Source organism: Setaria viridis, chromosome 5 (assembly GCF_005286985.2).
Source record: "Setaria viridis chromosome 5, Setaria_viridis_v4.0, whole genome shotgun sequence".
Lineage (NCBI taxonomy): Eukaryota > Viridiplantae > Streptophyta > Magnoliopsida > Poales > Poaceae > Setaria > Setaria viridis.
In genome coordinates this window covers 12884076-12898289 of record NC_048267.2, presented here as the reverse complement: position 1 = coordinate 12898289, position 14214 = coordinate 12884076, and the positions used below count along the sequence as shown (strand labels likewise).

Genomic DNA, 14214 nt, shown 5'->3' with positions numbered 1-14214 from the left:
TATAATTTTATATAGTTATTCAGAATGTAGGTGTTTTGGGGGTTAGTTCAAATTAATAACATTTGACACTAACTTCAACTTCCATTCCCAAATCGACACTCTGTTCGATTTTCCATCCGACCACCGTTAAATTCTCTACGGAGAAACGATTTTGCCCCTGCTCTACACCCTTCTCCCTCCTCTCCGCTCCTCCCTCTGCTCCACACCAGCCATCCGACGCGACGTGTCGCGGGGGCGCTGGTGCGCGGTGACGGGGGTCGGCTGCCATGGCATCGGCACGGCCGTGACGCCCGGCAGCCGGATGCCACACGGAGGTCTCCAACACCCGGATCCGGCTTTTATGCGGGCCTGGTGCAACCGCCGGCGCACAAATCCGCACACGCCGGTGACGGATCCTGGGCGGCGATGGCTTGGCGTGCGGCCCCGACCCTTGACGCGGGCAACGTCGCAGAGTGGAGCTGCCGAGCGTGGCTGCCAAAGCACGGGGCCAGATCCAGCTATGGACCGCTCGCCGGGGCCACGCACGGAACCAGCTTGGCGCGGCGGTGTGGGGGCACCGAATGGACATGTACTACGTGGTGCGGTTGAGGACGCTTTTCTTCTGTGCCTGCAGCGACAGTTTGGACCCGCACAGGAGTGGCACCTTGGCGGACAGCTTGAGGGGCTTGCCAACGAACGCCCTCGACGCCGTGGCCAGGACGTAGTCGCCGTGCACCAGGAGCTCCCCGACGTACCAGGATGGGAAGAACTCCCCGTACGTGGTGTTCCACGAGCCTCCCGGCTCCCGGAAGAAGGCAGAAGACTCCGTCAACTCGAAGGCCATAGGTGTGGAGCAAGAGGCGGAGGTCGAGCCCGCGTCGCAGACCACGGCGGTGACGGCGTGGTACCTAGCCCACTCGAATCAACCCCCGAGCCTGGGCTGCACGGCAGCCCACAACACCGGCAGCTCCATGCCGTTGATGCCGAGCAGCTTGAGCGCGCGCAGCGCCACCGAGACGGCCCTCGTGCGGCACACCCTGCAGCCATCCAAGACCACCACGGTCGCGGGGAGGCCCACGAACAGCCTCACCATGTCCTCCTCCTCCACCACCAACCCCTTGCCGACGGCCTCCATGCTGTGCTCGGCGGAGACGTGCGCCTGCATGGGCCTAGCTTGCTGGCCCGGAGGGAGAAGGGCCCGTGCGGTGTGAAGAAGAGAAGGGAGAAGGGTGGTAGGGCCCATAGGGGCAAAATTATCTTTTCGCATGGAATTTAACAGTGGTCGGATGGAAAATTGAATAGAGTGTCAATTTGGGAATAAAAGTTGAAGTCAGTGTCAAATAAGGAAGGAAAAAAGTTTGAGGGCCAAGGAAGGAACGGGTCATTTGTCTGGTGTCAAATAAGGAATTATCTCCATGTTATTAGTTCCTTACTCTTGCTAAGCTTTTCGTGCTACAAACTAACATCATGTTCAGCCTTATCTTAATAAAGGAAACTACGCTATGCGAAGTGGGTCGATCCTCCACTTCCTGAGCCAACCCAAGAGTACATCCACCACCTCAAGTGCAAGATCTTTGATCTCGAGCGTAGGGTGGAGGATCTTCAATCCGAAGTTGATGCAAATCCTTGAGCGGTTAACATCGCAGGTGACTTGATTTGTACCGATCCATGGTGCAAGTGCCCCTACCACCACAACAAGGATCGCGCACCGTCACCGCCTTCCTCTAGGGGTGTTGCCTACTGTGAGGCCGGGCCCTCCCAGCTCTCGCAAAGCCAGTTCTACTAGAAAGTAGAGATGGTTCTATCCCCAATTATTTCAATTACCTAAGGCATGTTAGGTTTAGCAATAACACATGTTTAGGATAGCATCCGTGCCGCACATGCCACTGCAATCTATAACTAATTGTTTAGTCTAGAGTCGTTGGCGTTCGTATGTTGTGCACAAATTTTGTTTTTATATGTTGTAATTTCGCTGGAAACAGTTATGTATTTAATGGCTAGGAGTTAATTCAATTTTAATTATTTCCTCAAAGCGCTCTATCTCTCTCAAATTAGGAAGTTTTATATTGCAACCAATAGTGACATATTCACATATTTAGTGCTTCCAATCTAACTTTATATTTTTTTAACTGAGAAAAAATTACACGAAATCAAAATAGCTGTTTCAACCGGCTATAGGTGACTCCACCTCCTATCACCAGTGGAATGGTGGGAGGGGGGACTTACCGCTGTTTGAAACGGCAGTAGCCACTCCAACGGTGGTAAGAGCCCCAGCTGCTGTTCATGTAACCGACTGCCGTTTTAACTGGCGGTAGCTCCTTTTAAAATTTTTTTCTAACCTACCGCTATTTCAACTGGCGGTATAACTCTAGTTCTACTAATGTTTTGCTCGTTATTTATTTCTGCAAATTTGTAAAAGAAAAAATAAAAAAATAAAAAAACAGTCATTCCGGGCAGGCAACGGAAGATCACCAACAAGAGACTTGAGCCCATCAAAAGTGAACCCTTTGAGTCATTTGAGCCCAAATAATCGTGTGGCTAGGCCCAGCTAAGACCCAGCATGGTATGAGCCCATCAAAAGTGAAGCGAGTCCCCTGCAAGGCTGCAAGTTTGTGTGTTGGGTTTGCTTCGGTCATGGAGAATTTTTTATGGAAGGACCTACTATGCTCAGAGCACAGTGTGACGAAGCAAGCAACAATAAAATGGCGCCCAACCTTCTTCCTGCTCAATTTTCTTGACTACGGGAAGCACTACACATCTGTGCTAAACTGCTACTATGGTAATATAAACAGAAAAAAATCACACACCGAGCAGAGCAGAGATGTATACCAGTATACTTATCCCTCCAAAGACATCACAAACAACACAATCTAAAATTAAACCAATTAATCTGAACAGAGGGCATCCTTATTCGTCCTCGCCGATTCCTTTCGTTCCGTTTCCTCTACAGCAATCACCATCAATCTTGCAGGTGCGTCCCGTCCCGGTGTACTGGCCCGCCGGCCGGCTAGCCGGCGCTGAATGATGGATGGAGATTAGCCGAGGTGCTTGTTGTCGAGGATGGGCGGGTCGGCGAATGGCCCGTAGAGCCAGCCCTTGGCGATGTGGCCGTAGGAGGCCTCGGTGAGGTGGATCCCGTCCCAGCTCCAGTGGTTGGATGGGTCGTCGCAGGCGTACGCCCCCGGGTCGCCGCACTTGGAGGTGAGGTTGAAGTTGTACTCGCCGACGCCCGGCGCCCCGCAGCACGCCCGCGGCGTCTGCTCCAAGAACCCTGAACCAGAAAACACAGGAGAAGACACATTAGACATGGTGGTGGAGGCGGCCGGCCACCAGAGAGACAGCGAAATACGGTGAAAAAGCCCAAATAGAGGAGGGGAGGAGCTCCAAAATTGGGCTTGGGCCGAAGCCTTGACCAGAATCTCCGTGGGCCTTCTGTGCTCGTCTTGTTGGTCCCATATATACGTCATCGTGCATGTGTGTCAGTGTGCGGATAAGATTGTTAACGGGGAGTATGTGGCATGAGTGGTTGGGCTGAATATTTGGCTCGACAGATTCCATTTCCAACCCGGATTGCCCGGATCACAGCTTGCGTCGTCATACTTCTACTCACTCTTTGCCTACCTCTTGTTCGGTGTGACGACAGCGAACTACAAATATACTATACTGTATGCATCTAGTATGTGTTATTCCAAACAGATAGATGGGCAAATGCGGTGTACTCCGTTCTTGTCCTGCGCTCAACGTCCCAAGTTTGACGACGCGTGCGCAGCACGGTTGACGTGGCATCCAAGCCATGGCACCTCTACCTAGTGGCTACTTACGTGCTGTTGCTGTGTTGCAGTCGTTTATTTCTGAACATTCAAACGGAATGGTCGATGCCACACAACTCGGCACGCACCGTGGAGTACTACTACAGTACTACCGTTGAGTCTCTCTCACGAAAAGTTTGCTCAAATGCTCTATCGATCGTCTTGGCTGGTTGTTTTCTTCTCGATAAAAGTTAAGAGTTGTGCCTAGACCGGTGATTGACTGATTGGCGACTGGTCGTCGTTTGTATACCGTGAGGAAGCAAGCTGGCTGAATTTTATATGCTAAAGCGGTCTCTTAATTATTGCTGAATGATTATGCTTCCACAGAGAGAGAAGATGATCATCCAAAAGATCGGAGAAAGTTGAATATGCCCAATTACCGGACAGCTCCAGATTCTTATGATTTGGCTCTTGTACTTCTGTTTGTTCGTCCTTATGATAAAAGGGGTATTTGGAAGACAGGGCTAAATTGTCACATCGGATATTTTAACACTAATTTGAAATATTAAATATAGACTAATTGCAAAACTAATTGCACAAATCCTAGGCTAGATCGCGAGACGAATCTATTAAGCCTAATTAGTCCATGATTTGACAATGTGGTGCTACCGTAACCATTCGCTAATGTGAATTAATTAGGCTTAATAGATCCGTCTCGCGATGTAGCCTAGGGGTTCTCCTAATTAGCATCCGAATATCTGATTTAGTCCCTTCCTTCCAAACAAGACCTAATTAAGTGCATCATACCTACCTTTTGCTCAATTTGGCTTTTGTGCTCATCTGTTTCTGAGGGAATCCTTCTGGGTTCTTGCTGGCTGGAAACACAGTGAGTCTGACATTCCAATTGCCCCACAGCTTCAGTTCAACTTGTGAACTCCGACGGTTACCGTACGCCTAGCTTCTGGCTGGGGCTACAGGAAAGCACGTCATCCATGAAAGGTCCACGGTTTGCGGATCACATGGGGCTCGTGCAACTAATCACAAGGTGTTTGCATTAGACTTGGCCTAGAGCCTACAGGCGGCCCTCTCATGTGGCAAGTTGACATGGTCACATGTGGTGTGATCGCAAATAAACTCCTCACAACCGATTCCACAAAACCTTTTCCACGGAACGAAGGTATTCGACCTAAAGATGACGGGATCAAACTCATCATCACGATTGTTTATTCCACGACATGACAGAAGAGAAGGTTCGTTCCGTCTACACTGATCACTCCGATCGTCCGTTGTGTCATCGCTAGTTAGGTGTCGCCTTCAACCAACGCCGAGCTCGCTCCGTCATGTCCCGTGTCGTCGTCCTCCCCACGCTTCCGGTGACGGACTACGGGGAATGGAATGGTCGCGAGGCATCGTCCGGCAATGGAAGTAATCTGTCTGACCAACCGGCCCTGATCGGTGCCCCTGTTTTGCGGTTGCTTTCTCGCTGAGTTGTATTCTGGCCTAATTTAATCGGCCAGACAAAATGTAACTAGTTTCATTTCAGAATGGGCTAATTTTCAACTAAGAATCTTCTCTTTGGTCTCTGTTTGGATTCATATAATGGAGCTAGGAGAAGAAGGAGAAGGTGACGTGGATGGGTGGCGGGCCCCAGGTGTCAGCGCCTGTCCACGTTGCCGTAACGGACCCAACTACCGAACTTGTAATAACAACCTTAGACGCAAACTGCCGCGATGACCGAAGACGGAAGAAGAACAAAATTTAGGCGAATCCACCGAACGACCAAGAGGCAAGAAAATCGGGATGGCTAGCTCACCGTATTTCTTGGCGTGGAGGACGAACTGGATGGCCGGCGTGTAGTAGTCGGCGTAGATGATGCGGACGCCGGGGTGCTTGGCCCGGAGCTCGGCGATCTTGCGCTGCAGCGCCGCGTTGTGCACCCAGGACAGCGTGTTCATGTCCTTGATGCACCCGCTCCGGGGGCCGTACCCCTCCGGCTGCTTGCGGAAGATGGAGAGGTAGACGGGGAAGCAGCCGATGGGGAGCACCCCCGGGACCACCAGGTCCACCGCCCCTTCCGCGATGAGCTTCTCGACGCCCTCGCCGATGGAGTCGACGACGTGCGGGATGAAGTCGTGCGCCTCAGACAGCGGGCGGAACGCGAACAGCGGCGAGTTGTAGTCGTTGCCGCCGAACTCGCCCACGATGAACAGCGACCGCCGGAAAAGGTCACGGCACTCTGAAAGAGATGACCAAGAAGTAATCATCGTATACTATACTACTATGAAGAATTAATTGAGATGCATCACGCTAGCTATTCAATGCAAGAAAATGAACCTTGCGGGGAGCTGCAGATTTTGGGCTTCATGTCCTGGAACCACTTGATCTGGGTGTGCAGGGAGCCGGAGTTCCAGACGGTCTGCCCGAGGCCGCGCGCCTGGAAGAAGGGCGTGTCCAGCGACGTGGCGCCCGTGATGGCGAAGTTGGCGCCGTGGTGGAACGTCGCGTTCTTCGCCTTGGACGGCGGCAGCAACGGCAGCCCGAGCTCCTGCGCTGCTCGTCATTCATGATCACCGGTGGCCGATCAGCAGCCAGCTCGAATGATATTAATTAATTGATTATATTAACTAATTGTTAGTTACCGATGAAGTCGACGACGAGGCGGCCGTCGGAGCACCGCCCCGTGGGGTAGCCGAAGTAGGTCATGCCGTAGGGAAGCCGCGCCGTGGCGAGGTAGTCCGGGATGCCGTCCACCACGAGGTTCCCGGCGTCCACCAGGGAGTCACCGAAGTTGAAGATGGCCGCGTACTCCTTCGCCGCGGCCGCCCGCGGCCCCGCCGCCAGCGCCGCCGCAACGGCGACGAGGAGGACAGCGACGAAGCACGCCGGCCGCCGGCACGCCATGGCGAACGTAATCGACGATCGAGGATCGACGCGACACGGCCGCACTCCCCCCGCGTGCGTACGTGCAGAAGAGAGCTGTGCTGCCGGCCGGCGCGTGTCGTCCGCTGGCCAGCGCGGTCGTTTAAATCCCCGTCCGGAGCCGGGTCGCCGGGGGCCCGGGCGTACGGTTTGGTTAAATTAAAGGGAAAGCTACTTAATTAATGGGGGGTTTTCTTTTCTTGTCCTGGTTGGAGGCGAAGAAGAGTACTGCAACTGGGTTTGATTGTTTGATCAAGTCATGAGCACGACGCGACGCGCGTAGTTGACAGAGCTTTTGAGCCAGGTCAATAGTCTCAGCAAGGGCACTCGTTAACGGGTCCCGGTTGCTAACCAATCAATCCTCAGAGTTTTGCACACATGCATGGAGGAATCTACGGTGGTGGCGAAGGAGAAGCCGGGAAGGGGAGCAAGAACATGCAGGGAATTATTTGTCTTTGTTAGAGGAAGGAGAGCTGGTCGAGCTGACCTTCAGTTCAGAGTTGACATTCTGAGCTGTTGTCAGGGATGTCTTGCGATTGGTGCTCGGATAGATCGGTCGCATCTCAGCCAGGAAAGCCACGGGGGGTTTACTTTAGCAGCCTATCTTCATCCAAAACATTTTGTACAATGTCTCCTTAAGAACAAAAAAAGAAGGAACATTTCGCATTGGAAGATTCTTAGTCGATGTACAAAGAAGTGTACTGCATGCACTAGCAAGTGCCCGTCGTCAGACGCAGCATCTGATCCGGACCCGGAAGCAAGCGACTTGTGCAAGTTGGCACAGGGAAGGAGACTAGCGACGAGCTGAGAAGCTCCCTCTGAATCGCACGCGCGGCAGCCAATGGGAGAGGAAGCAGGGCGGCACCGCAGTCGCCGAGAAGAAGTCTGCACGCCCACGTCTGATCGATCAGCACACAAAGGCCGGAAGGAAAGGGGTTCATGGGGGTGGTTGCGCCATTCCTGTCAAGATGACGACGCCTCCTCCCGAGCTGGCCATATGCAACAGGGATACTGTATGCCACGTTTGATCCATCCATCATATGGGATGGGAGCTCCTTGATGCATTGACCCTCAGGATCATTTTGCTCGGCGGAGCTCATGGAATCAATCCTCTGTATTCTATCCTCTCCGTATTTCTGCACGTCCTGTGCTGCTCCCTCTCAAGTCTCAACATTCTCAGTTTCTGCAGTCTGCGAAGGACACAGCTTGGAAGGAGTGGCTGGCCATGTGGACGGAGAATTGTATACACTTACATCGTGCTAGAGCCAGTGATGTATACAAAATTAAAAACGTTCTTATCATATACGACTGACTCTAGCTGGTGGTGGCATATGGGTATCCAAAATTTTTAAAATTCGCTGGACTTGAACAAAACCTTCAAAGAATTCAGTGACAGAGATATTGTACTCTCTAGCGCAGGAATTTCCTCTTCATTGGATTACTTGTCCCTTTTCTTTGCTAAACAATTGAAAGGAAGAACAAGGGCATGATCGAGCTACTCTGCCTCGTTCATGCCGATCCAACTGGCGAGGCGAGTGTTGCGGATGGCCATCCGTGCGTTTGTAGGTAGGCAGGCACGCCCCGGTCCAGCTCTCTCTGTCGAGCGTTCTGTTCCTGCAAAAGATAGCTCTGCTCTGCACGGCGGCTAAGCTTTAGCTTCCCTGGATGGATGCTGGATTCATGCTACGCTGACAATCCACAGCTACAGTCCATCCGTTGATTGATCAACATGCGTGTTAAAAATGGATTAGCCTACTAGTAGCTTGTTCAGTCAGTGGTGGTGGTTGCCGTTTGCCAACGGATCGATCGACCTGCTTTTGGTATGGTAGGTGTGCTGCAGCTGGCTTATTGGCCCGGCGTTCGCATTCACAAGGAGAACGATCGATCATATCGATGCTATATCTATATATACCAAGCGTCGAATGATGCATACGTAGCGTGTGCAGGTAGACCAGTGACCTCGCCGTCTCCTTCTCTGCCTGCCCTTAAATAACTCTCCACGATTGCAGTGTTGCTGTGTGCTCGAGCAGCACTGATCGATGAGTCCATTCAGCAATCAAGTTGTGCGTCGTTAATTGAGGAATCGACTTCAGGAAACTGTTCACGGTTGCGTGTGCCGTTTACTTGCCAAGATTCAGACGATGGTGGCGGCGAACAAGTAGGATACTCGGTCGCTAATAAGCTGTGCGTGGTTAGGCTAATCAGGAGACTTGGAAGACAAAAATGAAGCTCTGACCAGTCAGTGAATCGTTTGGTTTTTAATCTGTGGGCAGGTAGGAAAATTTGCAATGAACTTTCAGTTTCTGAAATGGCGACTGACGGACTGCGACTGCAACAGCACAAGGGAGCAAAGGACAAAAAGAAACTGGCACAAGATTCGTCCAAAAAACGAGAACAACGGAAAAGAAAAATGTCGCGAGAGCTACTGCCTGTTTATGTAGTTGGTTGGTATGGCTGGGGTTGTACACTGCTTCCCCTGTCGCTCTCGCGAGAACAATCAAAAGGCTTGGCTGGTTTGCATGGCCATGGCTGCAACGACAACCGCAGGCACCAGCTCTGTCGCTGTGCGGTTACGTTCTCGGGAGGGCCCTACTTCTTTCTCTCTCTGTTTTTTTTAACAAGCAGCTTGCGGCTGCTATATTAATAAAAGGGAAAGTCCAACAGGCAAAACAAAATAAAGTTACGTACACTCTGTACACTCACATCCCGGCTAGCGCCTCGGAAAAAGAACAGGGCGTCACAATATACAATTAAGTACGCCTCACGACCTCTATAAACCGCTCTAGGTGCTTAGCCCCCATCGCCACCCATGTACTTGCCTCCTCTTTTATCCTGGCCACTAAAAAGTTGATGGATTGTTCCTGGTGTTGGAAAATCAGTACATTGCGCTCCTTCCATATCTCCCACAGCACTAGGATGATCGGTGTTCTCAATCCTTTCTTATCGACGACCTGCACGCCCGCTAAAGTTGACCACCAGTCGTGTAGCATGTCATGAGGAATCCAACGATTTGGGTCCATGTCTTCCCACCTGGTCCATGCACTCACTTGAGTCCAAATGCTCCTCGTGAAGCTGCCTTCAGTGAATAGGTGCATTCCGGTCTCCTGAGTTGTGTCGCTAAAAACGCAACGTGGATTACTCGGCCATCCCCGACGTGCCAGTCGATCCGCCATCTAGATGCTGTCCTGAATGTCCAGCCAGATGAATAACTTACACTTTGGTGGCGTCCACGGTTTCCATATGAGTGCCTCAAAATTAGTCGTCATGGAACCAAAGAACTGTGCTCGGTATGTTGATTGTGTGCTATATCGCCCATCTACCGTCAACTTCCATAGGATGGTGTCCTGGACTCCCGTCCTGAGTTGTACTCGGGTCGCCGCCATCCATAGTCGGTGGTACTCTATGAAGTGTGTCATCGAGAGACCATGATGTAGGAGGTCTAAGTCAGTGATCCAAGCATCATCAGTGAGAGCATCACGCAGTGATCTGTTCTTTCTTCTTGAGATGTTTCTTCTTGAGATGTTAAATAGGTTCGGCGCCATGTCTCTTGACCTGTGGCCATCTATCCATCCACAGTCCCAGAAAGATATTGTATTGCCGTCACAATTATTTAAGTCGTGGTTGCCGCGAAGAGCTTACGGTCGGCTTGCGTGCAGGGGACATCATAGTCATCCCAAAGTGCACCCTCATTCATCCACTTCTGCCATAGCCAATGTAAACGTAGGGCCCTGGAGAATTTTGCCATATGCAACACTCCTAGACCGCCTCCTTTCTTGTGCCTGGCTGACCGGTTCAGTTGACTCCTCTTAGCATCAATAATCTTCATGATCTCCTTTGGTGCATTTAGAGCTATGAGAAGATAAATTCATTGGGCAGTTAGCACCGATTTGACAAGCTGATCTCCCAGCTGTTGTCATATTTCTAGCGCTCCAACTGCTCAGTTTCCCAATTGCCTTGTCCACTAATGGCTGAAAGTGCACCGCCTTTAACCGTGTCGTAGAGAGCAGTAGACCCAGGTATTTGACAGGGAAGGTGCCATGCTTTGCCGGGAGGTTTTGCAGCACTTTGGTTAGCTCTATTCCTTGACAATGAATGGGCAGCATTGTTGATTTTTGGAAGTTTGATTTGAGCCCTATCATCTCGCCGTCTCGCCAAACATATTCAGGATGTTTACAAGTGCATCTATCTCCTCCTTTCTAGGCGCATTGAACAACGCCGCATCATTTGTGTACATTGATATCCTACATGAGGGGCCATATCCTCGCAGCTTAGAGAAGATACCCATATCCGTTGCCAATTCAATTAGCCTCTGCAGTGGGTCGATTGCTATGACGAAGAGGAGTGACGAGAGGGGGTCGCCTTGTCTTAGACCCCAATCATGCTTTAGTGGTTGATTTGGGACCCCATTTAGGAAGACTCTGGAGGAGGATGTCGATAGTAACGCCGCGATCCAGTTGCACCAACGTGTCGGGAAACCAAGGTGTTGCATGAGGGTCAGTAGATAATCCCACCTAACCAAGTCGAACGCCTTTGCAATGTCCAATTTAAGGAATATTGCTGGCACTTTGTTGCAATGGTAGCGTCTGGCTGTGTTGCGCACCGACATAAAATTATCGTGTATGCTCCTATTCTTGATGAATGCACTCTAGCATTTGGAAACAATTGAGTTCATATACAGTTGAAGCCTTAGTGCCAAAGCTTCAGTGATGATTTTGATGAAGGAATGAATCAGGCTTATGGGCCTGAAATCCTAGACGGTGTCAGCCCGCTCTTTATTTGGCAACAGTATGATGTTTGCTGAATTTATAAGCCCTAAGGTGTTGCAACGAAGCAAATAAAAAGCATTTGCCACCGCCATTACATCTTGCTAATTATCTCCCAGCATGACTTAAGGAAGCACCCAGTGTACCCGTCCGGTCTTGGAGCTCTATCACTCGGCAATTTGTCGATGGCCTTTTGATTTCCTCCTCTGATAAAGGTGAGTCTAGCGAGGACAGATCATGGGTGTTGATTCATAGGTTGTCCCAATTGAAATCAGTCTGTCTCGGCCATGGATGTTGCATGGCGCTATTGAAGAAGTTTTGGATCTCGGTTGCTTTTTCATCATGTGTGCATGCCCATTGTAAGCCCTTTTTTAATTTGTGAATCAAGTTTTTCCAGCGCCTGGAGTTGACCCAACGGTGGAAAAAACGTATGTTTGCATCTCCCAGTTTTAGATTGTTAATTCTGCTCGCTTGGTTTTTACGTGCTCGTTCGATGGCGGCGAGACCCAATGCTCTTGTCTTTAGGCGGCTACGCAAGAGGCATTCTTCATCGGATAGTGCACGCTGCTCTTGCGCTATGTCCAATCTTAGAATAATCTCTAGGGTCATGAAAAGTTGCATTCTAGCATCAGGTATGAGACAGTTTGACCACTCCCCGATCGTATCATGCAGCTTGTGATATAATCTGTGGAAAGGCTCAACATGTGTTGTTGGTGCATTCCATGCTTGGGTGACTGTATCCTTAAATCGTGGAAGTTTAGTCCAAAAATATTTGAATTTGAATGATTTTGGACGTCTCGGGCCACTCTGGTTGGATAACAAGAGTGGACAATTGTCGGATAGGGAAGTGGATAGGGCTTGTAGTGTATGTTTGGTGAATGCCTATTCCCATTGCTCATTGGTGAATACTTTATCGAGTTTAACAAGAGTAGGGTTTCTTCTCTCATTGCTCCACGTGAACTTTCTATTTTGGAGGTGAATCTCGTGTAGATCACAGGCGTCCAAGGTGTCTCTAAACATGGTCATGTGGCTCCAGTTTAGTCTAGTGTTGTTCTTGTTGCTCGCTTTATAGATGAGGTTAAAATCACCTAGAACTAGCCATTGGGAGTAGTTCCCTGGGTTTAGAGATTCCAACTCGGCCAGTAAATATGCTTTCCTGCTAGCTCTGGTCAGGCCATAAACAACCTGTTGACGTCGGATTTTGACACGTGTTTTGAATCGGTGTTAAAGAATGAGAGAAACGGGCCGATGCGGCAGGCTAAAAGCTACAGTTGGGAATCGGCCGATTAAAGCTACAGTTGGGAATCGGCCAATTGAAGCTACAGTGTTTCGGCCAATTGACAAAAGGGGTCGGTAAAGGTTGGCCAATTGAGAGCTGGAGCAGCTTGGCCAATTTGGGCCTAAGGTCGGCTAGGGAAAAGATCAGCTGAAGAAGGGGATTGGCCCGTAGGGAGATGACAACAACCTCTGATACGAGTTGTGTTTTTGTTATCATTTAAAATTAGAGATAGATCCTAGTCGGTTAGAAAATTAGTTGTAAATAGGCTATAAATAGCCACCTCTAGAGGTTTGTAAAGGACACACATCAATCAATATAACCAATCTACTTTTTACTCGTACTTTACTTTCAAGTCGGCGACTTCGCCAAAATACTTTTTCTTTCACGAGTTTATACGGGTTGGCAGGGCTGCATCGACACGATCTCCGGCCGATTCTGTAAGTTCCGTTTATCGAGTAATATCTAAGCTTTAACTTCGGGCGCATCGCTATTATTTCGTTTAGATTTATTCACCAGTTATCGATATCAACTAGAATCGTAGGTTCCACCTGTTATTTTAGTTTTTATCACCAGTTATCCAGCTTGAGATACGACCTGTCGGCTTTTATTACTTTCATTCTTTGTTATCATATAGCCAATTAGATCTATCCCAAGTGTTGTTTTTCCAGCGTTGTTTAGTTTTCTCTAGTAGCTTTTTTTACCATCGCTACACGGTATCGGCTGTTTTATAGCTGGTCACCTCTACAGTAAATTAATCGATTCGCCAACACGCCTTTAAAGACGGATCGGAACTTTAGCCGATCCGAACCCCTGGAATTTAATATTTTATTTCCTTGTCAATCAACAGGTCAGATTGACTGGCACGCCGCACGAACCGCACCAAGGCGATAACCTGAATAGGAGTTAAGCAGATTCTCCCGGGTCATGTGTCCGATGCTGAGGATCATCGGCCGATTTCCAGCGCCAACACACTTTTGGCACGCCCGGTGGGACCAAACAACATCCAACATGTTGAAGGCTGCCGAGGTCTCTGAAGACAACGTCATCGAAATTACTGAAGCAGATCTCAAGGATGACCAGAAGGAAGAAGTGGCAAGACATCTAGAAGAATACAGGAAGACATGCTTGCAATCCTTTAGTCGTACCAGCAACGGGGAGACCCTCAAGAAAGCTCCTCTTCCAACTCCCTGCCATATCACCATCGCTCAGGACTCAGGGAAAATGTCCGACATGATTCAACAGTCTGTTTAACTGGCTATGATGAACTAGTCCACAGTAATGACCAACACGGTATACAATGCCATCATCAGTTCCTTGGTCAGCGGCGTAGCTCAGGGGTATCAGGGACCAACGTACGCCCCACCCATCGTAGCTCCAATCAGAGGCTTCTCAGCGGTGCCAAGCGCGTCTCACTTGGCTCCTCAACCGATACCAATGCAACATGGAGGGTACAACGCTTCAATACCCCTAGGATACAACGACGCACCATCCTACCAATCACAAGCGCCATCTCAGCCTACTCAAA

General features: G+C 49.9%; 1 protein-coding gene across 1 annotated transcript; it reads right to left on the bottom strand.

Moving 5' to 3' along the window:
* Positions 1–2682: 2682 nt before the first annotated feature.
* LOC117859000 (GDSL esterase/lipase At5g45910) lies at positions 2683–6734 on the bottom strand. The gene is made up of 4 exons (XM_034742171.2): positions 6368–6734; positions 6063–6278; positions 5542–5964; positions 2683–3250 (listed from the first exon to the last, which is right to left on the bottom strand). The coding sequence occupies exons 1-4, from the start codon at positions 6627–6629 to the stop codon at positions 3015–3017; spliced, it is 1137 nt and encodes a 378-aa protein (XP_034598062.1). The 5' UTR covers positions 6630–6734; the 3' UTR covers positions 2683–3014.
* Between the last annotated feature and the right edge of the window lie 7480 nt (positions 6735–14214).